The 24678-nt window shown below is 41.9% G+C and overlaps 1 protein-coding gene, 1 long non-coding RNA gene and 1 other non-coding gene across 10 annotated transcripts in view; 1 reads left to right on the top strand and 2 right to left on the bottom strand.

Moving 5' to 3' along the window:
• The window catches only part of LOC105234922 (T-cell receptor alpha chain C region), a 560983-nt gene extending 542575 nt beyond the window's left edge, over positions 1-18408 (bottom strand). For 6 of the 8 annotated variants that reach the window (XM_034648717.1, XM_034648720.1, XM_034648722.1 and 3 more), the window contains exons 1-2: positions 18282-18408; positions 17870-18157 (exon numbers count right to left, since the gene is read on the bottom strand). In XM_034648717.1, the coding sequence (XP_034504608.1) occupies positions 17870-18157; positions 18282-18327 (334 nt within the window). In that variant the 5' untranslated portion in view covers positions 18328-18408. Of the gene's footprint in view, positions 1-17865; positions 18158-18281 lie in introns of all 8 variants that reach the window. The other 2 variants (XM_034648716.1, XM_034648723.1) reach the window with 2 other exon arrangements.
• Positions 21-8372, bottom strand: LOC109488642. Its single transcript, XR_004622233.1, has 3 exons — positions 8264-8372; positions 8026-8140; positions 21-157 (listed from the first exon to the last, which is right to left on the bottom strand). It is a non-coding gene; the product is annotated as an uncharacterized LOC109488642 (long non-coding RNA).
• On the top strand, positions 14496-14602 carry LOC117797326. Its single transcript, XR_004622259.1, has one exon. It is a non-coding gene; the product is annotated as a U6 spliceosomal RNA (small nuclear RNA).
• Positions 18409-24678: the final 6270 nt, after the last annotated feature.

Below are 24678 nucleotides of genomic sequence, written 5' to 3'. Positions count from 1 at the left end.
ACAGAAATCAGCCGGGTGAGGCCGCCGCCCCCGGGGTTCTGTCGGAACCACTGCACACTGCGCACAGTTTGGGAAAAATTGCACTTCAGAGCAGCACCGGCTCCCTCCCGGGGGCTCAGGGTTGAAGGGCTCTGCTCCACCTCCAGCCCTCTCACCCCTGCGTGGAAGGAGAAGAACAAACACAAGTCATGTCACTGGGGGTCACTGATGCAGATTTCAAACTTGTAAAAGGTCCCTAGGTACACCCCTGGGGCCATAGGACCCTCTCTGAGCTCAGTGTCAGCTCCGCCCACCACTGTGGGCAGCGGACCACTCCCCAGCCCCAGTCTGGGCACCCCCACTCACAGCAAACCTGGACCCACAGGAGCCCCAGCAGAGCTCCCCAGTGCCTGCTCATGATTCCTTGTCTAGTGGCCGAGTTACCCGACACCCCTACTGTGCAGAGAGTAGAGTCCTGGGTCCAGAGAAACTGTGTCTTACAGTCAATCTTTCCAACAGCGCTGCTGAGCACCAGTCACACCTCAGCCCTGCCACTCACGAACTGGAGGCTCCACCCACAGTGACCCAGTGACACTGCACAGTAATGTCTCCAAAAGTGTGCTTGTCAACAGTGCAGATTGACAGGGTCATAATTTCCAATATAGGAATATATAAGAGTTTTTTTTTCTTAAAACATTTTATGTAAGTAATTTGTTGGTTAGTGTGTGAAGAAAGATGAGTAATATTTCTAGAAGAGTCAGTGACGAAAGGAGGTTACACAGAATCTTGAAACATTATGGTGAAGAGTGTCTCCATTCCTAAAATTGCATAGTTTGACAGACAATGTGAGAATTCAGTTATGTAAAAATACTGATAAAGGAAAACTATTTGACAGCGTGCATTGTGTATTGCAGAAATAAATACAACTTCTTAAAATCAAGAGATTTCTAGAAACCAAGACAGTTACCGTCTGCACAGAAAATGATTCCAGGAGCATTTGGTTGGTGAAAAATAGGTTGTCTGCATAGTGTTCCCTCTGATTTAATTTCCACTTCTCCACCTCTCCTGCTCACACTGTCCACCCCCACAGCTGAGTCTGTCCAAGCCACATGTTGCTGGTCATAGTCAATACTGTCCTCTCCCTTTTCTTCTTTTTTTTTCTTATTTTGTCCTCTCTTATTCTTCTCTTCATTCTTCACTCTCATCAGAGATACATGAAAAGGTAGGATATGTGGGATACAGAAACAGTTTCAAGGCCGGTAAGTTTAAGCAATTTTATTCATAACAATTAACAACAGGTAGTGGGATATTTTCTGTTGAGTTTCCATGGTCCAAATGCCCAGAAATAATCCTACCCTGGTACCTGTAAAGAATTACCTGCATAGTGGATTTCTAGAGACGTGGCCCCCAGGTGCCTGAAGTTGATATGCAATGACAGAACTGAAAACCTGAGATCAACTTTACAACTTTACTCAAACTCTGTCCCTCCCTCTCTCACCCCCCCAATTATCACAGATAAATGAAAACATATTGGTAAACATTTTTTTCTTTCCAATCTCCAAACATCCCTTATGTTCTTATAAGAGTATCTTAAAGTTGTTATAGAAGGATTTTTTAGGAAGTAATTCCAGGAATTTATAATTTATTTTTTATTGTGTTCTATTAGCCAACATATAACATGTCATTAGTTTTTTATGTAGGAATTTATAATTTATGACTATAATTGGACTGGCTCATGTGATTTCTTTTTTTATCTTTAACTGCTCAAGCCTAGACCATCAGAAAGTCTATCTTTCTGGTAAAGCCTAGAATGCCCCCTAGAGGAATGAAGCTGTCAGCAAAGACCGCTTCAGACCAAGCAACTCAGCAGACAAGTACCCCCAGGCCCATTCATTCCAAGCTTCCTGATGAAGGAAATGGAGATGGTCAGGAAAGAAGATACCTGCTTAGATTGAATGGGGATTACAAGTGAACCAAATCCTACTTTTAAAATGGAATTGCATGAAACTGGTATCAGAAAATAATCCAGTAAATCTCTTCTTGTGCTATTTATTTGATTTCATAGCTTAGATCAATAGAAATCCATAATAATGTATTGAGCTTTTAGTTTCAGTGGGGTAATTTACTAGAGTTCAGAATATATAAAACTGCAATGGAATATCATTCAGCCATAAAAAAAGAATGAAATCTTGGGGCGCCTGGGTAGTGCAGTCATTAAGCATCTGCCTTCGGCTCAGGGCGTGATCCTGGCGTTCCGGGATCGAGTCCCACATCGGGCTCCTCGGCTGGGAGCCTGCTTCTTCCTCTCCCTCTCCCCTGCTGTGCTCTCTCTCTCTCTAGCTGTCTCTGTCACATAAATAAAATAAATAAAATCTTAAAAAAAAAAAAAGAATGAAATCTTGCCATTTTCAATGACGTGGATAGAGCCTGAGAGTATAATGCTGAGGGAAATAAGTCCACCAGAGAAAGACAAAGACCATGTAATTTCACTCATATGGAATTTAAGAAACAAACCAAACAAGAAAAGGGAAAAATAAGAGAGAGAGAGGTAAATCAAGAAACAGACCCTTAACTAAAGAGAACAACCTGATGGCTACCAGAAGGGAGAGGTTTGGGGGATGGGTTCATTGGTGAGGGGATGAAGGACTGCCCTTGTCCTGATGGCACCGGGTGTTCTGTGGAAGTGCTGAATCACTATAACACTGTATGTTAGCTAACTGGAAATAAAATTAAGAAAATAAAAAAATAAATAAATAAATAAATAAATAAATCATACTAGTTTACAGTCTACAGAAGACAAAAATATACATAATTATAATAGAGTGAAAGAGTAGGACCCTAAGAGGAGTGAAAACTAAAAACCACGTGACCCCAGAGGAGGGAGAAATATGTACAGTTTAGGTCGATGGACAAAACCCTATGAAAAAGATAATCATTCCTTCCTTTCCCCTTTTTGGTGACAAGAATAGAGGAGAATATGGATAAACCTTTAGGATGACTTTTATGACTTTTTATTACCTTTAACAATAGGAGAAATTGGTGAGTACATGAATTATTAAAGTAATAAAACATTACCTGGAGAGTAAAATCCCTTTGACTGTCACTGCCACATCTGACCCTTTGTCACTTATTACCCTAATTCTTTCTTCATCCTGGCAATTTGGAGTTGACACTTCCAGATGTTCTACTAGATTTGAATCAACAGAAAATACATAATATTTTATTTATAATTTATTACAGTACAAATATACATACTGGCTCTACCTTTCTGTACCTTGATTTATAAACTCAATAGTAAATCGTGTAGGTCTTACTATATTAATCCATATACATCCCTTGTTCCATTATATTCCATACTGGGGATAGACTTCCATTCATACAACCTTTCCTCTATTGATTAAGGGTTCAGATGATTTATTTTATCTATGAAATACTACACCACATTAAAGCTTATTGGGCATTCTTTATATGAGCACATGTTTTGCTAGGAAAAGAGACTAGGAAGCAATGAAGGAATAAACCATGGGGCTAGCAGGTGAAAATTACTCCAGGTGGTGGAAAGTCAGGGACAAAGGGCCTGAGGAAGAATGAAGATAATCCATGTTCTGATTATTGGGTTGGAAGGCTTTCTTTTTCTATTATTTTCCTAAATGTGCCATGCAACAGTATTTTATTTGCTCATTCCAAAAACTCTTACTGAAACTCTGTCCTGATATAGAGATAGTGTATAATTTGCTCCATCCAGCCAGTGAGGTTCTCTAAATATAGTAAATTAGCAAAAGAAAAAGCACACCCAAAGAGAAGCAGTGGTATATACAAGGAAAAAAATCTCAGAATAAAACTCGACAAAGAAGAAAAAATGTACACACTTGCACACACACACACACACAATTTGAGGATATTGTCATTAAAACAGAAAGACACTTTACTTCTCCCAAATCAGCAAAGAAAAAGAGAAAATTCTATCAGTGCAACGGAAAGAAAAGAATGAAGTGAAAGCATATGGAGCACTACCAAAATGTTAGTAATAGGTTCAAATATATCAGTAATCAAACATAGATTAAAAAAATTATTGCAGTGAATCAAAATTTAAAACTATTTCTCCATGTTGCTCGAGAGACAAATCTAAAAGAAGACAACCAGGAAACAGGAGCGGGTGGGATGGGATTTTCCTACTGCTCCAGGGAGCGAAGTCTCAAGTCCCCTCCTCACCTTCTAACCCAACCACACCCAAAGAGAGACCCCAAAGGATTGTCAGTTCTGCAAAAGAGGTAATCAAATGTGTCCAAGAGAACACTAGGCTAGCAAACTAGTTAACTCTTACAAAGGAAAGATCTAAGAGAAAAAAAAAAGACAAAGGCTAAAAAAAAAAAAGGAAACTAAAAAAACTCAGCACAGCAAGGAAGACAATCAAAAGTATCAAAAGGCATCCTACAGGGTGGGAGAAAACGTTTGCGAGCCGCCTATATAAGCGGTTCGTATCCAAACTGTATAAGGAACTCCTAAAATAATAGTTCACAAATTAACTAAAAAAAACCTAATAAGCCAATCAAAGGTATCTTAGGACTAGAATGGACATTTCTCGAAGAAGACGTTCAAATGGGCAGCAAGAATGTGAGCAAACACTCAGTGTCACTGATCAACAGGAAAATGCAATCAAAGCCCCAATGAAATACACTTCACACAGTCATGCAATTATGTGAAAATGGTCCATTCAATTAAGTATCTCCGTGTTTAAAATATTGGTGTTTCCCACAACATACAGGTGGGAGAAAAAAAGCACACACTTCAAATTGTGTAATTTTCTAGTTCCTTTTCAATGATGACTATCTCAATGTACTTGCCTGTACATTTACTGTAATTTCTCTGGTTTCATCCATACTTTATACATTTAAGAAAACTGATGGCTATTATCAAAAACACAAAATGCAGGTGTTGTCAAGGATGTGAAGAGACTGCAACACTTGCACACTGTTGATGGGAATGCACAATGCTGTAACCATGGAAAACAGTAGAGAGGTTCTTCAAAAAGTTTAAAATAGAGCTACCATATGATCCAGTAATCCCAATTCTGAGTACATATCAAAAAGAGTTGAAATCAGGATCTCCGAGAGATACTAAGCACTCCTGTGCTCATTACAGCACTGTTCACAATAGTGAAGATGGGGAAACTACTTGAATGTCCAATAACAGATGAATGGATAAAGAAAGTGTGCTATATACATGAGTGGATTACTGTTTAGCCTTAAAAAGGAGAAAAAAAAATAAACCAGGAAATCCTACAATATGCAAGCACATGGGTGAATCTTGAGGACATTATGCTAACGGAAATAAGCCAGTCACAGTAAGACAGACAATGCAAGGTTCCACTCTAATGTGGTATCTAAAATAGTCAAATACATAGATTCAAAGAGTGAATCACAGAAGAGGTTGTCATGGGCTCTGAGGACGGGGTAATGGGGAGTTACTAATCCATGGGCAAGATGAAAGAATAGAGTTGCTATACAACATTGTACCCATCGCCAACAATCATGTATCATACACTTAAAATTTTAAGAGGCTCTATCTTATGATAAGTGTCTTAACACAAATTAAAAATTTTTTAAAATAAGACACCTCAGGTCTCCCTGCTAGAATAGCCAAAATCCAAAATACTATCACCAAAAAATGGTTGTGTCAAAAACTGAGAAATAGCCCAGGTTAATCCAGTGAATTTCATCAAAGTAGTAATTAGTAAAAATGTCATGTGCACACACCAAAAAGACATTTCATGAACTGGGAGCACCAAACCAAACCATGGAATGAGATTCAGGGGTATATTGTCAGAAAGCAGCTCATACAGTGAGGAGACAGTGAGTGTCTATTCTTCAGAGGGATTGGTTATATCAGAATTGCTGTAAATATTATCAGAAATTGGTCAGTGGATACCTCACCTCAAACCTGGGTAACAGTTCAAGTTTCGCTTGTGACTTCCTGAGGCACAGCAAAAAACGATTCAGGTCAAGTTGCTCTGGCAAAATCAACTAAATTAAACTTTGTTTGTAGTACTACATTGATTGAGAAAGTGATCACCGCCCAGGGAATTGTCAAGGCTGCTCTGCGTGGTTTTTATTTTAGCGTGGGCAAGAATGTCCAGCAATAGGAGACCTCATTCGTGGCTGACGGGAATGCACAACGGTACCGCCACAAAGGAACACAAGCATAGCTGTTTCTTACATAACTAAACAGACTCCTACCGTATGATCTCGCCATAACAATCCTGGGTGTTTACCCAAATGGATGGAAAACTGTGTACACAAAAACTTGAACAAAATAGTTTACAGCAAATTTATCCACGATTGCTGAAACAGGAAAGCAACCAAGATGTCCTACAGAAGGGGTGCCTGGGTGGCTCAGGGAGTGATCCCAGTATTCCAGGATCGAGCCCCACATCAGGCTCCTCCGCTGGGAGCCTGCTTCTCCCTCTCCCACTCCTCCTGCTTGTGTTCCCTCTCTCGCGGCTGTCTCTCTATCTCTGTCAAATAAATAAAATCTGTAAAGAAAAAAAAAAAGATGTCCTTAGGTAGAAGAAAGGGTAAGTAAACTATGGTAGAGCCAGACAAGGGAATCTTACTCAGTGCTCAAAGAAATGAGCTATCAAGCCATGGGAAGACATGGAGGAATTTACATGAATATTTCTAAGTGAAAGAAGCCAATCTGAAAACTCTGCGTTGTGTTTGCTACTTAGTGTGCGACATTCTGGAAAAGGTTAAACTAGGGAGACAGTAAAAAGATCAGTAGTTGTCAGGGGTTAGAGGGAGGAACTGTAGCACTTCCTTAAGTAAAGGAAAGTCGAACTAGTGAACAAAAATCAAAAACTTTAGTATTACACAAAATTTGGGGGAAATTTTTTATGTGTTCTTCTCATTTTCTCAAAGGCCAACATCCAATCTTTCCTGGGTTTAGAAGTGATCATGGCTTCTTTTAAAGAGCCTGGATGAATGGCTGTTCTGTGATTTAGAAATTCCCTCACTTGCTTCCCATATTTTACTTCCCTCTACCCCAATACACTCAACACATGCACACACGGATACACACCCACCAACATGAGCAACACAATCTTCCTCAATTATCCAAAATATGTGGTTGCTTCTTTCCCCTGACCCTTTCCCGAGGGCACAGCACACACCGAGCTGCTTCCACACCAGCCCCGGGTTTCTACTTATCTAGTCTTTCACACAAGTTTGCCTTTCTCCGTGGCACACCCTGTGTCTCTAAAAGTGTCAGACACAGCAACACCCACCAGGCTGCCCTGAACAACTTGTGGGGCTGGACGTTCACTGCAAGGATGAGCAAAGAGACCCCTTCATTAGTTTTTTTGTTTGTATGTATGTTTTAAAGCTTTATTTCTTCATTTTGGAGACAGAGAGAGCCCAGGAGGAGGGGAAGGGGAAGAAGGAAAGGAAGGTAGAGAGAGTAGTTGACTCCCTGCCAAGTGCACAGGCAGCCTGATGCAGGGCTGGATCACAGGACCCTGACATCAGGACCTGAGTTGAAATCAAGAGTCAGACACGTAAGTGACTGAGCCACTAAGGCACCCTGAGAGCCATTCATTGGTACTTTGTTTTATCTTGAAATTATTTCCCCTCTCCATGAGGAAAAATAAGCATCAGCCTATTTCCCGTGTCACTAAGGAGCAGCTGGGGTTGGGGATGTTACATCCGGTTCCTGTGCTCTAGTTGTTTGTATGATTTTGTATCAAGCAGACACTGAGGGACAGACAATCACAGACTGAGCTGGAACCAGAGTGGGTCAGTCAGAGATGCTCAGCACCCAGGCCCCTGTTCTGCTCAGAGTTTGCGCTCAGCTCCCCCTGCAGTCCCCGTCACTGTGTCATTCATGGCACAGTAGTACACAGCTGAATCTGATGCTTGCACTGAGCCTTTCTCCAAGTGGAAGGATTTGGATTTGCTGTCCAAGGTGGCTTCAAATCCTTTGTTGCTTTCCTTCTTGTCACTAAAAGCCCTGAGTAAGAGCTGTAGACCTTCTCCCGGATACTGGACATACCAGAAAAGAGTTGGGGACCCCGTCGTTGAATAGGTACAATTTATAGTCAGAGAAGCCTTTTCTGAGAGGGTCACTTGGCCTTCTGTCTGGGTCACTGAGTTTCCCTGGGTTTGTCCTGAGGAAAAAGAAAAGAGACCTGTGTCACCTTGGGCATAAGGCTCTCGGATAAAATTAGAGTTAAAGGTTTTGGTGACACAATAGAAAATAGGATCCAATTTTTAAGAGGCATTTTACTTACCAAGCATTAAGAGTACCATAGCCAAGAAACCTGGAGAACACTTCATCTCTGCAGTGTCACCTAGACAATGCTCTTCATTCTTACCACGAAGAAACCTTGGAGTGAAAGAGAAACGATGAGGGGAAGCCCACGTTTCACACAGGAAATGTGATATTGGCAGGAAGCTGCGCCCCCTGGTGGACGGGGACTGAAGTGCGTGCATGTTGGCCAGAGTCCTCCCCAAGTCAGCCATGTGTTTCATCCCTGACTTCATGGGGCACATGTCAGCCTTCAGGTGCCCTCGGAATTCTGAACAGCAATCCTGTCCTCTCAGGTCTATTTGTTCTTAAGACACTACTGATATGGAAGTTCTCCAACACAGCATCTCAGAGCGCTTCTGTAGCTGGAGGATAGCAATCTTCTAAAGCATCTTACTACAGTACTTCATATTCTCATGCATCCATGTGGGCCAGCCTATAACCCACCGACTGCCAGGAAAGGGGATGGGGTTGAATACAGAAAAAGTAATAGGAAGTCAAGTCATTGCTGAGTGAGTCCGTGTTTTTTGACATTGTACCCTGATATACAGAATAGTGGCTGTCATTTTTTTACATACTCACTAAATATTTGTTATTTAACAAAAATAATGAACAAATGGTCTTTACTTGAAGTACAGGATTTACTGGGTCCTAAAATAATACCAATCATAAGGAATACTATCTTTTTAATAAAAACTTTTCAGAAAAAAAGGCACAGTATTTGATAGTCAGATATTTTGGTAGTCAAATATTCTTAATTTTCAGAATTATTAAAAATTGAGAAACAGGAATTATAGACAGAAGGACCACCATATGTGAAGTTGTCAAATCCCTAGATTATGACCTGAGATTCTTATCTTATGTTCTCACTGTTTTGTTGACTCCAAGAATAAGATGACACTGTAGTGTATGTGAATCAGGCAGCAAGTACCAGTGCTACACTCTTTTTTTTAAGATTTTATTTATTTATTTGACAGAGAGAGACAGCCAGCAAGAGAGGGAACACAAGCAGGGGGAGTGGGAGAGGAAGAAGCAGGCTCGTAGCGGAGGAGCCTGATGTGGGGCTCGATCCCAGGATGCCGGGATCACGCCCTGAGCCAAAGGCAGACGCTTAATGACTACACCACTCAGGCACCCCTAATGCTACACTCTTAACAGGTTTTAGCTTCAAGGATGATTTCCATTACCATGCTGCTGTCAATCTTGTTGCCAAGATTTAAAAGAAATAATAATCCCCACAAGGTAAAAAATTAGGATTATGAGGATAACGTTCTGGAGAGGGACACATCCTCTGTAAAGCCCTGTAAACATTTATCTCTAGACACATAGATGGAAGCTTAGCTCACACTGTTTCCTGGAGGCCACTCTCCAGAGAATCAGGTCAAGGGTCTTCATGAGTCCAGAGCCAACATGGGAACGGTTTCCCAGATGTAGAGTGAAGTACGAAACTCAGGCCTGGAAACACTTTATGTTCATGTATCTCTTCCCTTCCCCTCCGCCTTCCAAATCACATCGTCAGAAGCTTCCACAAAACTATGCTAGAAAGGAATTTGGGACACGCCCCTGCAAACCTGTATTCAGATTGCAGGGGAAAGCTCAAGGGGGTTAGGATGATACTGGCTGAAAATAAACACGGGGCACCAGGGTGGCTCAGTTGGTTGGGCTTCGGGCTCTTGGTTATGACGGGGTTCATGATCTCAGGATCTTGGGATGGAGCCCTGCATGGGCCTCTGCGCTCATTCAGAGTCTGCTCAAGATTCTCTCCCTCTCCTTCCTCCCCCCTCTACCCCTGCTGTACTTGTGCTCACAATCTATCTCTCTCTCTCTATCATTCAATCATTCTCTCTAAAATAAATAAATAAATAAAATCTGCAAAAAAAAAAAAAGAAAAAAGAAAATAAACAGTATACTGCATGGATGCAGAAGTAATTATTCATAACTTTTTAAAAAACATATATTCAGGCCAATTAAAGCCTACAGGAGAAATATTTTGCACTTTAGGTCACACAGAGGACTTGCACGTCATTGAAGGAAGATACGCATGGTAAATATGGATATTTAAAGGCTTTTATTAATGCATATTTTACCTAAAAATAAACTGCACCAAATTAGACAATTCTATGTAATTTGATCTATGTATGTATTTGTGAGGCCCACACCACATTCGAAATAATGAACATATGCATCACCCCCAAAGTTTCCTCATGTCTCTTTGCAACCCTTCTCTCAACCCTCACCACTCCCATTTCCAGGGAATGCTTCTGTCGTGAATTAGTTGGCATAATTTATAATTTTGTATTATGGAATCTTATGTATTCTTTTTTCTGGCACTTCACAGTACAATTATTTTGAGATTCTTCCATAGTCATAACTGTTAAGACTGTTTCTTTCTATTGCTGTGTAGTATCCCAACACGTGCTTCTAAAACAGTTTGTCTATTCACCTGTTGATGACCGTACCAATAGGCCCCAGTGAAGATCTCACAAATAAAGCTGCTATGAACATTTGCATATAAGATCATTATCGACATATGCTTTCATTTCTCTTGAGTCCATGTCTGGGAGTAGAATGGCTGGATCATATGGTAGGTGTCGATTTGATTTTCTTAAACCAATTTTTTCTAGTAGCTTTCTTTGGTAGATTCCTTTGCATTTTCTGCTCAGAAAATTATGCTGCTATTATTAAATATAAGTTCACTTCTTGCTTTCCAAACCGTATGGCCTTTGTTTCCTCACGTGCCTTATTACATGGGCTGGAATCCCTACTTCAATATTAAATACAAGTGGTGAGAGCCCAAACTCTTCCCGTATTTCTGAAACTAAGGAAAAAAGAGTTAAGGTTTCACCATCAAGTATGACATTTGATGTAGACATTTTGTGAAGCCTTTTTTTAAGGTGAGGAAATTCCCTTCAATTCTATCTAATTTGCTGGGAGTTTTAATCAGGAATGGATCTGAATTTTGTCAAATGCTTTTCTGGACCTACTGAGATTATGCCCCCTAAGCTGTTCATCTGCTACTTGTCAATCTCTCTGGGCATATTATTGATAAATTGTCACAACAAAATACTAAAGAAGGTATCACTCTCCCATTTTACTAATGATGAAACAAAGCTCAAAAGTATCAAGAAAGTTCATGGCAGAGCTAATAGTTTAGAACACAGAGCTGGATGATACCAAAAGCCTTTCCCCCCTTTTTGACACTAGAGATTGTCAAATTTCAGAGAGAGACTAGTGGGTAGCAAATGACTTCTTCCTACGCTTTTGAAATATTTTAAGAGTGTCTTTTACAGGTTCTTTATTTATGCAAATGGAACTAATAAGGTAGAATTAAATAATTTCAGGTGTGACCCTTTTATGAAAAGAAGAAAGAAAACATATTATAATGGATGCCCAAACTGCTATTCAGCCGCTGACCAGTGGGTAGCGGCTAAACGATTCCACCCAGACCAGTTATTCCCACCGGAAATAAGGAATGTACTGTAGCAAGAGTTACAAACTCTTCCAGGATTTTGCGATTCACCGATATACTGGCGCTCCTTTCATGACTAGTGGTCACTCTGTTTCTCTGTTCTAGAAACTTGCTTGCGATAATGCAGTCTAGAGCATAGCTGTTCCAATTAACAGTATAAATGTGTCTAAATTTTTTAAAAATACAATTGCCTTATGACCCAGCAATCCACTTCCAATATATACTCAAAATTAAAAAGAATTTGGACATTTACCATAAATATTGAGATGTTTTTGAATTCCAGTTTCTACCCAAAGGTGGAAACAACCCAAAAGTCCATCAGCAGATAGACATGGATAGACAAAATGGTATGTTACATACACTGGAATATTATTCAACCCTAAAAAGCAAAGAAATTCTGACACATGATGGAAGTGGATGCATCCTGAGGACATCATGTCAAATGAAATTTCAAAAAAAAATAACCGACACTGTGTAATTCCACTTCTATGAGGACTAAAGAGGTTCAACTCAAGGAAGGAGAAAGCAGAGTAGTAGTTCTTAAGGACTGGAGGGTCGGAGTAAGGAGAGTTATTGTTTAATGAGTACAAATATTCAGTTTTTCAAGGTGAAAAGATTCTAGAAATGGGAGGTGGTGCTGGTGGAACAACAATGTAAATGTATTTCATAACATTGAACTGCACACTCAAAAAATGTTCAAATGGTAAAAATGAATGTGAAAATGGTGAAATTTTATAATTAAAAAAATTTGAGGAGCTACCTAAGATTTCTACTCTACAAATCTGCCTTCCAAACAAATATAAGAGGCGCTTATAATGCAAGACCAATTATCAACCACCCATTTTCAAGGCCCTGGGGTAATGGGGTCAGAGCTGGAAGGAGGAAAATGAAGAGAATGAGGATTTTGGGGTGTAGAACATTGATCAAACAAGGAGTGCTCGGAAGTATGCAAACTGAGTCACATGTTAGCAAAAATCCCTTTGAAAGAGAAAGAAAATTCACACTCTGCTCCTTCACGGTGGCCCACTAGAGCCCATAATTATGAGCATTTGTGGATAAGATGGGTGGGAAGCAGGTAAACCTCCTGTATGCAAACTGCGCATGAGTATGCTGGAGGCATTAATAAGACGGAGTGAGAAAAGCTACGTTATAGCGCGGGTCCCTTGGAAACTCAATGTCAGTACAATTGACTCACAGCAAACAAACCGAATTAAACTAGTCATTAAATGGCATAAAACAGCACAGTATAAAACAAACAAAAAAAGGAAAACCACAGAGACATTTCGCGGCCTTCCTTATTCTAACAATGCCTGTAACATGATACATACTCAACAAATATTTAATGAAAAAACTGATTTGAAAAATCCAACAATTCACACACATTATTGCTGACTTTGAGTTAAAGCTTTCTAAACTTCCTCAGCCAATTCTTTTGGCTGAATCTAATTGCAAAATGGCAAATTGTTTATTGGGGCTACTCTAGTCTTCAATAAAAAACTTCAACACAAATTGTCACTGATGAGGAAGTGTTTGATGCATGACAACGCTTATCCAGAGAGGTATTTCTTAGAGTGAGGTTTCCCTCCAAGCCTACACATGTGCTGACACAACCCTAGCCACTTCCTATCTGGGATGGCAATTCCCTCCCCCACCCCTCGGGCCAGACAGCAGGACAGCAGGGAGGGGCATCAGGAAGAGCCCTGGGTTTGGGTACACCTCCCTCCATCATACCGCTCACTGTGGCCTCCCTCAGTGCACAGAAATACACCGCAGAGTCCTCCAGCTCTGAAGCTGACATTACAAGTTGGATGGATTTTCTTGTCTTCTGGAAATTCAGTGAGTAGTGACCATCAGTGGCATTTTGCTGGCTGTAAGAATCCTGACAAATCAGGAAAATCATCGCCCCACTGCTGGGCTGCTTGTACCACAGTAGACTGTAACTCGGGTCAACGGTGCTATCCGTGCATTCCAGAGTGACAGCCCCCTTCTCCTGCACTAACATCGCTGGTTGGGCTTGAGTTACCTTCTGGGCAATAGTGGATCCTGAAGGAAAAAATATAGAATCGGATACTTCGGGAATATGTGATGTGGCATGAAGACTTCCATTTTACACACTGTTACCCCTCCTTCCCAAGGTATCCACAAGATCCTGACTCTCTCTCATGATTTTAGGTCATAGAGGAGACACATTCCCACAGGGACCGTCTTACCTAGCCACACGGAAGCCATGAGCACACTCAGAAGCTTGGAGAACAACATGTTTGAGTTCTCCCACTAGATGGAAAATGTCTTCTTCAATTTCAGGGCTTGGTAGAGTGAGGGGAGCCTGCCAGGGTGTGGGAAGGACTGCTGGGTTATGTGCTGCTGTGGCCCCGGAACAGGAATCAGGGTTTTCCTGGTGGAGCAAGTGTGTGGGTCCTGTCATATTTCTCTCTGTTCCAGCTGAGAGTCTCACTACCCCACATCCTTTTGCATTAAGCAACTTTTTTTAAATTTAAATTTAATTAGCCAAAATGTAGCACATCACTAGTTTCAGACATAGTGTTCAACAATTCATCAATTGTGTAACAGCACCCAGGGGGCATTAAGCAACCCTAATTGAAAACATTACATCTGAAAATAAACATGAGTAAAATTTATATTGAAATGAGGATTGCAGATTGATTAGTTAGCTAACTGTGATATGTTCATTCATTGCAACTGTGATAAAAGTGGGTGGTGGCACTTGCTGAAAATATGACAGGAGGGACTCACTTAGGAAGCACATACACTAAAATTGGAACCATACAGAGAAAATCGGCATGGCTTGTGTGCAAGAATGACACGCAAAGTCATGAAGCATTCCATAATTTTAAAAAACTGCTTGTAATTAACTATGTAAACAACATAAAATGTAAGAATTATGAAAAAAAGTTGTAAGAGTCATGTATGTTTACACTATGTGATTTCACCTAAGGGAGAAATGAATCAGGTTGTGATAAGAAGGCAGTGTTTAGACTAATCACTGTCGCTCTTTCAATGTAGCATATTGTTACGCCAGTCTTCCTCCTCATGACCCATGTCTGTTCAGATGCCCACCTTAGGCCAAAAGCAGAAAAATTGAATCCCTCTTTGCTGAAGATTTAAGGTTGCAGCCCTCAGACAATAGATCCTGTCACCGAGGTTTCCTTCTCCTCACTGTGTCATTTCCACAGCTCAGCTCTGTTCAGAAAGGCCAGAATAGACACCAGACTTTGGCCATTAGGTTATCAATCCTTTGAATTTATATTTTTCCCATTACATCAGTTGAACCACAGTAAGCTTCCATGGTTCATATGCTCAGTTCTGAGCACTTGAGGGGACCACTCGGTCTATTTACATCCTTCCTTCCTCCCCAGTGATGTGGTTTTGGAATACAGGTGAGGTTCAGTGGGGTGGAGTCTGGAGCCGACCAACAAGAAAGAATTCTTGAGACATCTTTGGTGCAAAATTGGTGGTTTATTAAAGCATAGGGACAGGACCTGTGGGCAGAAAGAGCAGCTGCTAGGATTGTGAGGGGTGGCTGATTATATACTGTGGGGTGAGGGAGGTAAGAGAACAGGGAGGTTGAGAAAGTACTTTCATATTGGAAAGAAGACTCACAGGATACCAGAGGCCTTGCCATTGTCAAGTGAAGGTTGTTTTTCCCTCTAGCAAGGCATGGACGTTAAGATGGCTGGGAACTTCCTGAAGGAACATCACACTCTGCCTGCTTCAAGCATCTATCAATGGGCTGCAGGTTATAAAGACATTTAATTGTAGCTACACTGCCTTCTGGAAGCTAGGTTATTGATAGAAATGTTTTTTAATTGTAGATTGCTAACATTTTTGTAAACTGAGGGAGACTCATGTCTTGCAGGATTGTGATTTCTATAAATTAACTATTTGTTTTTCATTTCCTTAGCTTTAGGGCAGCCAGGAGTGCCTGAAGAATGTCACCTACATCCCATGGGGGGGCGTGTCAGCTTCTGCTTTGTGCTCAACTTGCCTTCTGTTCCCTCATCACCAATACCCTCAACACACGCACACACGCACACATACGCACACATGCACACACGCACACACGCGTGCACATGCACACACGCACACACATGCACACATGCACACACACGCACACGTGCACACACGCACACACACGCACACACATGCACACACGCACACATGCACACACGCACGCGCACACATGCACACATGCACACACGTGCACACACACGCACACATGCACACACACACGCACACATGCACACACACGCACACATGCACACACACGCACACAGGCGCTCGCACACAGGCACCAATGCTGGCAGCACCATCTTCCTCAATTCTCCAAAAATGTGTGGTGCTGCTTTTCCCCGACCCTTTCCCGAGGGCACAGCACACACTGAGGGGCTTCCACACCAGCCCCGGGTTTCCCTTCCTCTAGTCTTTCAGGCAAGTTTGCTCCTTTCCATATGCAGCTCATTTTCTAAAACAGGTTGGCATCACTGCCTGCTGATACTTCTTTCCTCTTTCTGTTTGCAACTTCCTGCCCTTTGGGATGTCTTTACTAGAGTTCCAAAAGAGTATTAGATGGACTTGGGTGGTTCAGCTCAGATCGTGATCTCAGCCTCCTAGGATCCAGCCCCCGTTGGGCTCACTGCTCAGTGGGAAGTCTGATTCTCCCTCCCCCTTCTTATCCCTCTGCTTGTGCTCGTCCACTCTCTACCTCAAATAAATAAATAAAATGTTTACTTAAAAAAGTATTAGGGAAATCAAGAGATAAACATGTATTATTAATCTGCCATGATTTTCTTTTTTTTAGAGATTTCAATTTTAAGTAATCTCCAGCCAACATGGGCTCAAGCTTACAACCCGGAGAACCAGAATTCCAGCTCAAGCCACAGAGTCAGCCAGGCACCCCTAATCTACTGTGTTTATCAAAAAGTCTGATAAAACTCTTATTACATGCTCTTTGAATACTTTCGAGTATATATTCACATGCGTTTATATTTACAAAGGTTTGGAAATAAAATTTACATTTTAAAGCAATTAAATAAAAAATTAACTAACGAAGAATATTTAACAAAAATGTAAGGGACTATATTAATATTCTGATCATAGTTCATTCATAAAATCTGCAGATAAGGAGATGATAATTAGAGAAGATTGCAACAATATTGGCGAAGTCTGGCAGTGCAATACAGACATTGCTTTTTCTATTATTTTTTGCACAACTTCACTAACTCCCGTACATTCTGCCAATCAAATGATTTGTGGCTCTCTGTGAGAGGTTACAAACAGGAGTTAGAGAAATCTATAGGATTTCTCTCCCACTGTCACCTATCGATCTATATTGTTAGGAAATATCAGTGCAAGAGCATTTTCTCTCATCCTATTTTCTGGGTGCTGAGAATTATCTCACTTGAGTTCTTACTGTCAGAAAGCCAACTGACCTATTTAACTGATCAGGACATGACCCACTTCTTCCATTCTGTTTCTGCCCCCACCCCTTCATGTTGAATATCAGCCTGTTTCTGCCAGCTGATTTACTAGAAAAGAAGCCAGGGTAGAGGTCCCCAGACTTTCTTTTCCGTGCTTGGGTACATGTGTTCCTCCTTCTTTCTTCCCTTCCCTTCTTTCTCTACTGAAACCTGCTTTGGAGCTAAAGCTCTCCCATCACCTCTCCTGCCACACTTTGTCAGGAAGACACCAGGCAGAGGCCACCTTCTCAGGCACACCATGTGTCTCTAAAAGTGTCACAGACACAACAACATCCACCAGGGTGCCTTGAACAAATTGTGGGGCTTGACGTTCACTGCAAGGATGAGCAAGAGAACCCTTCATTGTTAGTGGTTTTACCTTGAAATCACTTATGCCCTGGCTGAGGGACTCTTGGCATCAAACTGTCCTCAGTGTCACTAAGGAACAGCTGGGGTGGGGATGTGACTTCTGGTTCCTATACTCGATGTCTCTATGATTTTGTATCAAGCAGTCACTGAGGGACAAACAACCACAGACTGAGCTGGAACCACAGTGGGTCAGTCAGAGACGCTCAGCATCCAGACCCCTGTTCTGCTCAGAGTTTGCGCTCAGCTCCCCCTGCAGTCCCTGTCACTGTGTCACTCATGGCACAGTAGTACACAGCTGAATCTGATGCTTGCACTGAGCCTTTCTCCAGGTGGAAGGATTTGGAATCTCTGTTATAGGTGGCTTCAAATCCTTTGTCGATTCCCTTCTCCTTGTCCCTCGAGGCTTTCAGGAGGAGCTGTGGACCTTCTCCTGGATACTGTACATACCAGAAAAGGGCAGGGTACCCTGATGCTGAGTAAGTACAATTCATAGTCAGGGAAGCCTTTTCTGAAAGGGTCACTTCGCCCTCTGTCTGGGTCACTGATTCCCCATGGGTTTGTCCTGAGGAAAAAGAAAAGAGACCTGTGTCATCTTGGACATAATGCTCTTGGATAAACATTATCATCAAAGCTTTTTCTGATACAAAAGAAGGAAGAATCCAAATTTTAAGTAGGATTTTACTTACCAAGCATTAAGAGTGCCACAGTCACGAAGCCTGGAGAACACTTCATCTCTGCAGTGTCACCTAAATAATGTTCTTCATTCTTACCATGAAGAAACCTTGGAGTGACAGAGAAATGATGAGAGCAAGCCCACATTTCACACAGGAAATGTGATATTGGCAGGAAGCTGCGCCCCCTGGTGGACGGGGACTGAAGTGCGTGCGTGTTGGCCAGAGTCCTTAAACACTGAAAGAGACAATACCAGACTGGTCATGCAATTATTACTCCAGACCCCTTTATAAAATCCAATCCCTCCAGAAGCATCATTAAATCAGATAGCTGAACTAATGAGTATCTCTTGGATACGTCAATTTACAAAACAATCATGTGGTTGATGTCAGCATGTTTTTAGCTTCCAAATATTATAAAGTCAATGAGGTTTCTTAACTTTCTAACTTCTCTTAACCCTTTCATGTAGCTCTTGCATCCTATTAGAATGGCACAGAAAATACATTATTTGATGTACTCATGAAATTTTTAAAAATCCTGTCATAAAAACAAAGTCTCAGATTTACAAAGACACCATAGAAGCTAAGAAAAGATGCTTGAGCAGGTCATCATAAACATGAATTCCAATGACGGTCCCTATGTAAGCTCTTCTTTAAAAACATAAAGACAAAAGCATGGAAAAGTTCAATTAACTCCATCTTGGTTACAGAAAATTTGGCACTGAATTTTGTAAAGAATCACTACAAATGATTGATTTTCCTGATCCGTGAAAACAAGATATATCAAAGTCAAGACAGCTGCCTGGTGCAACCAAATGATCTCTAGGGAGCACTTGCTACGATCCACCAGAGACACCACTTCATGCTGGGAATATACTGGACGCAACATTAAACAACTAGTGGGGAGACTTCTCTAAGCTGGCTGACGATGGGGCTGTCCATGCCTTTCTGGGAGTCAGGAAATCCCATAAAATCTGGAAGGTAGAAAATGCTCTGAAATACTGTCCTAAGGAAACATCTGAGTATCTCCAAAGGGATCTGACACAGTTGCGTTCCCTCCATGAGCTATGAGGGAGGACAGGTTTTCTACATGGGTTGAACCAGTCTCTTGCCTGAAAGCCGCAGCAATCACAAGAGTTAAATATCAACTGGATTTTGTGTTTACTGCCTATGCCATTTCAATTACTCTCTAGGTAGCAGAGGAAATTTCTCTGGGGCAGTTAAGTAAGATTAGGCCTCACACAGAAACTTCACTTCTCCTGTCACACGCCAATCCTCTGGAAAAGTGGAAACATCAAATGGAATATTAACACTGAAATGAGTTACCGTAGCAGTTCCCCTTGAACTACTGCGGCCTGGTACAGCCTTAGCCCTCATGGCCCTGCATCCTTCCAAGTCCTAGGCTGGCTCATGACGGACTGCTCACTGTGGCCCACAAAACTCAGATGCCCCAACCACATGCATTCCAACCTTCAGAAACTGAACTAGACACTCTTCCTTTCATCCCAGGTACAGACTGCTCTGTGGCCATTCATTTAATCACCATCACATGACCTAAACCTTTGGTGCTCTGAACAAAATCCCACAAAAGGACTGCCCTTGAGAATTTGTGAAATGACCTTATATGTACAATGTATTACCAATTCGCCAGACAAAGTAGGGGAAATGGATCCTTGGTTACATGTTTATCGACTAGGATGACATCATACATCCTTCACTGACAGGAATTGAGAAAGTTACTTGTATTGGAGATCTTAAACTGAGGTTCTCTGGAGAATCAGCAGAAACAGGCAGTCCACAGATGAGTGTAAACGCAATATCCTAGAAAAAAACTTGTAACTGAATGACAGACAACTCCATCCAAGGCCACTAGAAGAGAATTCTCCTAGATGTTTGGAAGCACCCATTTGAATACTTTACTTTGCATTCTTTTGAGGTTATTTTTTATCTTTTTGGAGGTATTTCCTCACTTTAATGTTAAAATGTTAGGTATTTCTGGTTATCCTGAATTGTTCTCTCACTAATAAAATAACTTGCATAGGTATAGTCTTTAATAGATTCAACACCTACCCTAGGGCTGTAGTTCAGCTCTGCACAAGCATTGCTAGTGCAAAAATGTTTAAGAATTACTGGGTATGTTATTTCACATCAACTCCTGGAAAAGCCAGTGATAACCATACCCTAATGCTACTGCTAGAGTGAATCTTCATCAATTCAGTTACCCTTCAAATGTGAGAGAGTATCTATTTGTAAACACTTAGAATGGAATTTGTGCAACTAGCCTTGTGTACAGCACGTGACTAATCTTGATTATAAGAGTTGATCCAACCTTCAACACCATCTCTGTGTTATCAATTGGCAAACATATTTTGTAGAGCTATATATCAAGTCTCTAAAGGAATTCAAACACTTGAAATGATGAGCTATTCCTATGAAAATAACGTCAAAGTTCAAAACGTCAAGGGCAGGAAACACCGAGAGTGGTGACAGAGGTGAGGTCAAGTGTGTGTCCGGTGGCATGTGCTTCCTCCCACCAAGACATGCAGTTCTCAAACTATTATGTGTTGCATGCTCCCATCAACATGACATTCTTAAAAACACAAAAATAAAAATAGACCAATATTTGCAAGGATTTGGGAATGTGGAAGTGTGTAATGGCAAAAGAGTAGCACAGAGGACTTTGGGGAGCAGCTACGCTATTCTGTACAGTGATTGCATGATGATTACAGGATCCACACAATGTATTAAAATTCAAAATTCACAGACCTGAACACCAAAAATAGTCACTATTCCATATAATTCTTTTTAAATTAAAATTTAGGGGCACCCGGGTGGCTCAGCTGGATAAGCATCTTCCTCTGGTTTAGGTCATAATCCCCAATTCTGGGATTGATTCCTGCATTGGCTCCCTGTTCATTGGGCAGCCAGCTTCTCCCTTTCCCCTGCTCCTCACCCCAGCTCTTTCAGTCTCCCTCTCTCCCTCTCCCCCTTTCTCTCAAATAAATGAGTAAAACCTTTAAAAAAAAAACCTTCAGTTGAGATATTTAAAATAAACAAATAAATAAATGAATAAATAAATAAAACAAAAAATTTTCAACACTGAGATCAAAATGGCAAAATAGGAATTCCCTACCATCTCTATCCCCCCCGTGCATAAAATTCAGTGATTTTCATAGTCATAACTAAACCAAAGAGAGTGCCTGTGAAGAAGTCCAGAGAGAAGACACAGCACACCGTGGAACAAAACAAACCTGAGATTGGACAGATTGAGGAGGACACGAAGACCAATTTCACTTTACCCTCCTCGCCCCCGCCCATGTGACATGGCTCTGAGCCCAGAGAAACCTTCCAGCCTGTGATTTCCGCATGGAGGGAAGTGAGAACATGTGAGTGAACACATGGCCCTCCAGCTCTGGAGGGGGCTGCCACAGAGAAACCTCTTTCTAGCACAGCCAGAATACTGAGGGGTACTGCTCACTGGGGAGCGGGGTGCACCTAGCAGAACAGCACCCAGGGCTCTTGGGGGGCATTAAACCAACAGGGACCCAGAAACCATGGCACAGCCTCCATGGTTAGCCTGCAGACCCCCACAGATGGTCCACGGGCACACACGACACTCAGTGCCTCACCCACACATCATCGCACCCTGTGGCCTGCCACTGGCATACTTGGGGGCAGCAAGAGGGAGCTTCTGTAAGAGACTAGTGAGCGTGTGCAGAAAGCAGCCCATCTCCCAGGTTGGGAGACACCACACATACGCAGTCAGCACCGGCCTGGAGAAAGCCAATGGACGGGAGACTCTCAGCACCCTGTCTGGCTTCACGGGATGGAGAGAAGGCCTTGAAGTTGGTACTCCGTGGTCGTAGGCAGTAGGAGACAGTCACGGCAACCGCAGTGAAGGTGTGAAGCCTGACCACATCTGGATCTGAGTTACGGGCTGCCCATGCACTCCGGCTAAACTCTTGCTGCTTCCACTGAGTCAGTGCTCATCTAAGTAGGATCAAGCGTTCAAACCTGTAGCAACGGCACCCTCTGTCTCACTTCTAACTGACTTAAGAAGAAATGAACTGATAACATAGACGCGTGCTTCCTTCTGACCCCATTGTCAGGCCGGCAGGAAATGGACCAATCAGGAGTCACGTTGCTTCTGCTGCGAGGGAGCTGGGGGTACAAGGAGGGTGAGAATCGAGCCCATCGACGTGTTGGGCTATGGTCCTTACCTCCTTTGCTCTGTGTGATAAACTGAATTTATCTGATGCGTTTCCCAATGAGAACAAGCCAGTTAGCAAATAACTCACAACTATAACTCAGCTAAGAGGAACCAAACTCATCATGCTAAATGCCAATCGTTTTAAAAAGATTTTAAAGGGAGAGAGGGAGAGGGAGAGGCTACATGAGCAGGGGGAGGGCCAGAGGGAGAAAGAGACTCCCTGCTGAGCTGGGAGCCCGGGCTCCATCCCAGCATCCTGAGACCATTACCTGAGCCAAAGGCAAACACTTAACTTATTGTGTTGATGAAGTTGTGGAATCTACGTGAGGTTCAGTGGGGTGGAGTCTGGAGCTGATGACCAAGAAAGAATTCTTGAGGCATCTTTGGTGCAAAATGGTAGTTCATTAAAGCATGGGGACAGAACCCATGGGCAGAAAGAGCTGCTGCCCTGGGGTTGTGAGGAATGGCCTATTTTATACCCTCAAGTGGGGAGGGGGCTAGGGATAGCATAAGTCTCTAAGGAATTTTGGAAGCAAGGTCTCCAGGACCTTGAGGGGCCTAGCTACTGTTGGGAAAGGGTCATTTATTTCCGCTTAATAAAATCTTAGTCATGAGACCCTTCAGATGTATATCGGTGGGCCATATGCTTGGGGGATGGTTGCCAACACGTATCTTGGTGGGGGGGGTTGGTTAGAGATGAAGTTTCCAAAGGAATTTTTTTTTTTAAAGATTTTATTTATTTATTTGACAGAGATAGAGACAGCCAGCGAGAGAGGGAACACAAGCAGGGGGATTGGGAGAGGAAGAAACAGGCTCCTAGCAGAGGAGCCTGATGTGGGACTCGATCCCATAACGCCGGGATCACGCCCTGAGCTGAAGGCAGACGCTTAACCGCTGTGCCACCCAGGCGCCCCTCCAAAGGAATTTTTATACATTAAAGTACTCACAGGATCTTGGTGGAGGGGAGGGGATCAGGCCAGGATTGCCTTTTGCCCTTTGCGAAGTATTAACATCTAGGCAGCTGAGTTCCCTAGAGGAATGTCACCATGCCTGTTTCAAGGACTTGTCAATGGGCTGTAGGTAGTAAGGACTGTTTCTTTGTCCTTTAGGGCACCCAGGAGTGCCTGAGGAATGTTTCATACATCCCATGGCTGGGGGGGCGTTTGGGGGGGTGGGGGGGTTGTTGCAGGGTGTCAGCTTCTGCTTTGTCCTCAGCTTGCCTTCCATTCCCTCATCACTGTCACCAAGAGACCCTTCAATTGCCAATTATATCCATCATTAGTTAGGAGGACTTCAAGGGACTTGGAAAGAGCCTACCCTTGAGCAGGGGTGGGAGAATGTGGGAATTAAATATTTAGGCAACTTCTTTTGTTCCATTGATGTCTCTACCACATGAGAGAAATAACTTGTTTTCAAAGGTTGTGGTTAGTAATGTTTAATTCAGTCATATATGAACATGGGGAGGGAGGTTGGCAGCTCATCATCTCTACATTAGCCATTAGTCCAGATGCCCTCATGAAATCTACTAATAATAGTAAGGTGGCTGATACATGCATATAAATGTTTTGCCATATATCTCAGAAAGAAAGGTTTTCCTTATAATGATGACAAAAAATTATGAGTCCAAGAATAAATTGAATAATCTCCTAACAACAGAGTTTTATTAAGATAGAGAGACATATAAATAGAAACAGTAGGTTCTAAATGATCAAGTAATCAGATATACACTTTAAAGACTTTTATTTTTCACATATCAAACTATAACTCAATCATAAAGCTTAAATTAAAGTTATGAGTAAGTAGAAGAATTCTCCTTTCCTTCTTTCATTAACATCGATACATAATCAATTATCTGGAAAAGTCTTCCTATGTGCAAAAAGTACAGAAATGAATGAAATATGAAATTCTGTCTCCTAAGTTGTATGAGAAAGTTTTGTGAACAGAAACTTACAGAATTTCGTAAATGAGAATAGATTTTTGAGTTTTACCTGAAGCTCACATTGTCAAATCACTTCGGATCTTAATTTCCCTCAAACACACAAATAGTACATCCCATCCCTGGGCTCCAAACGAAAACCTGTGACACAATTTCTGAACAAGAAAGTGATCAAAGCACATAGAAATAGTGGTCAACCTTTGCCCAAATGCAAACACTCTTCAGTGAAACTCTATTTAATTAAATACATCACAGAGCTATTAAAA

The sequence above is a fragment of the Ailuropoda melanoleuca genome, chromosome 20 (assembly GCF_002007445.2).
Source record: "Ailuropoda melanoleuca isolate Jingjing chromosome 20, ASM200744v2, whole genome shotgun sequence".
NCBI lineage: Eukaryota > Metazoa > Chordata > Mammalia > Carnivora > Ursidae > Ailuropoda > Ailuropoda melanoleuca.
Note: the sequence above shows the minus strand (reverse complement) of the source record. Positions and strands in the feature narration are given on the sequence as shown.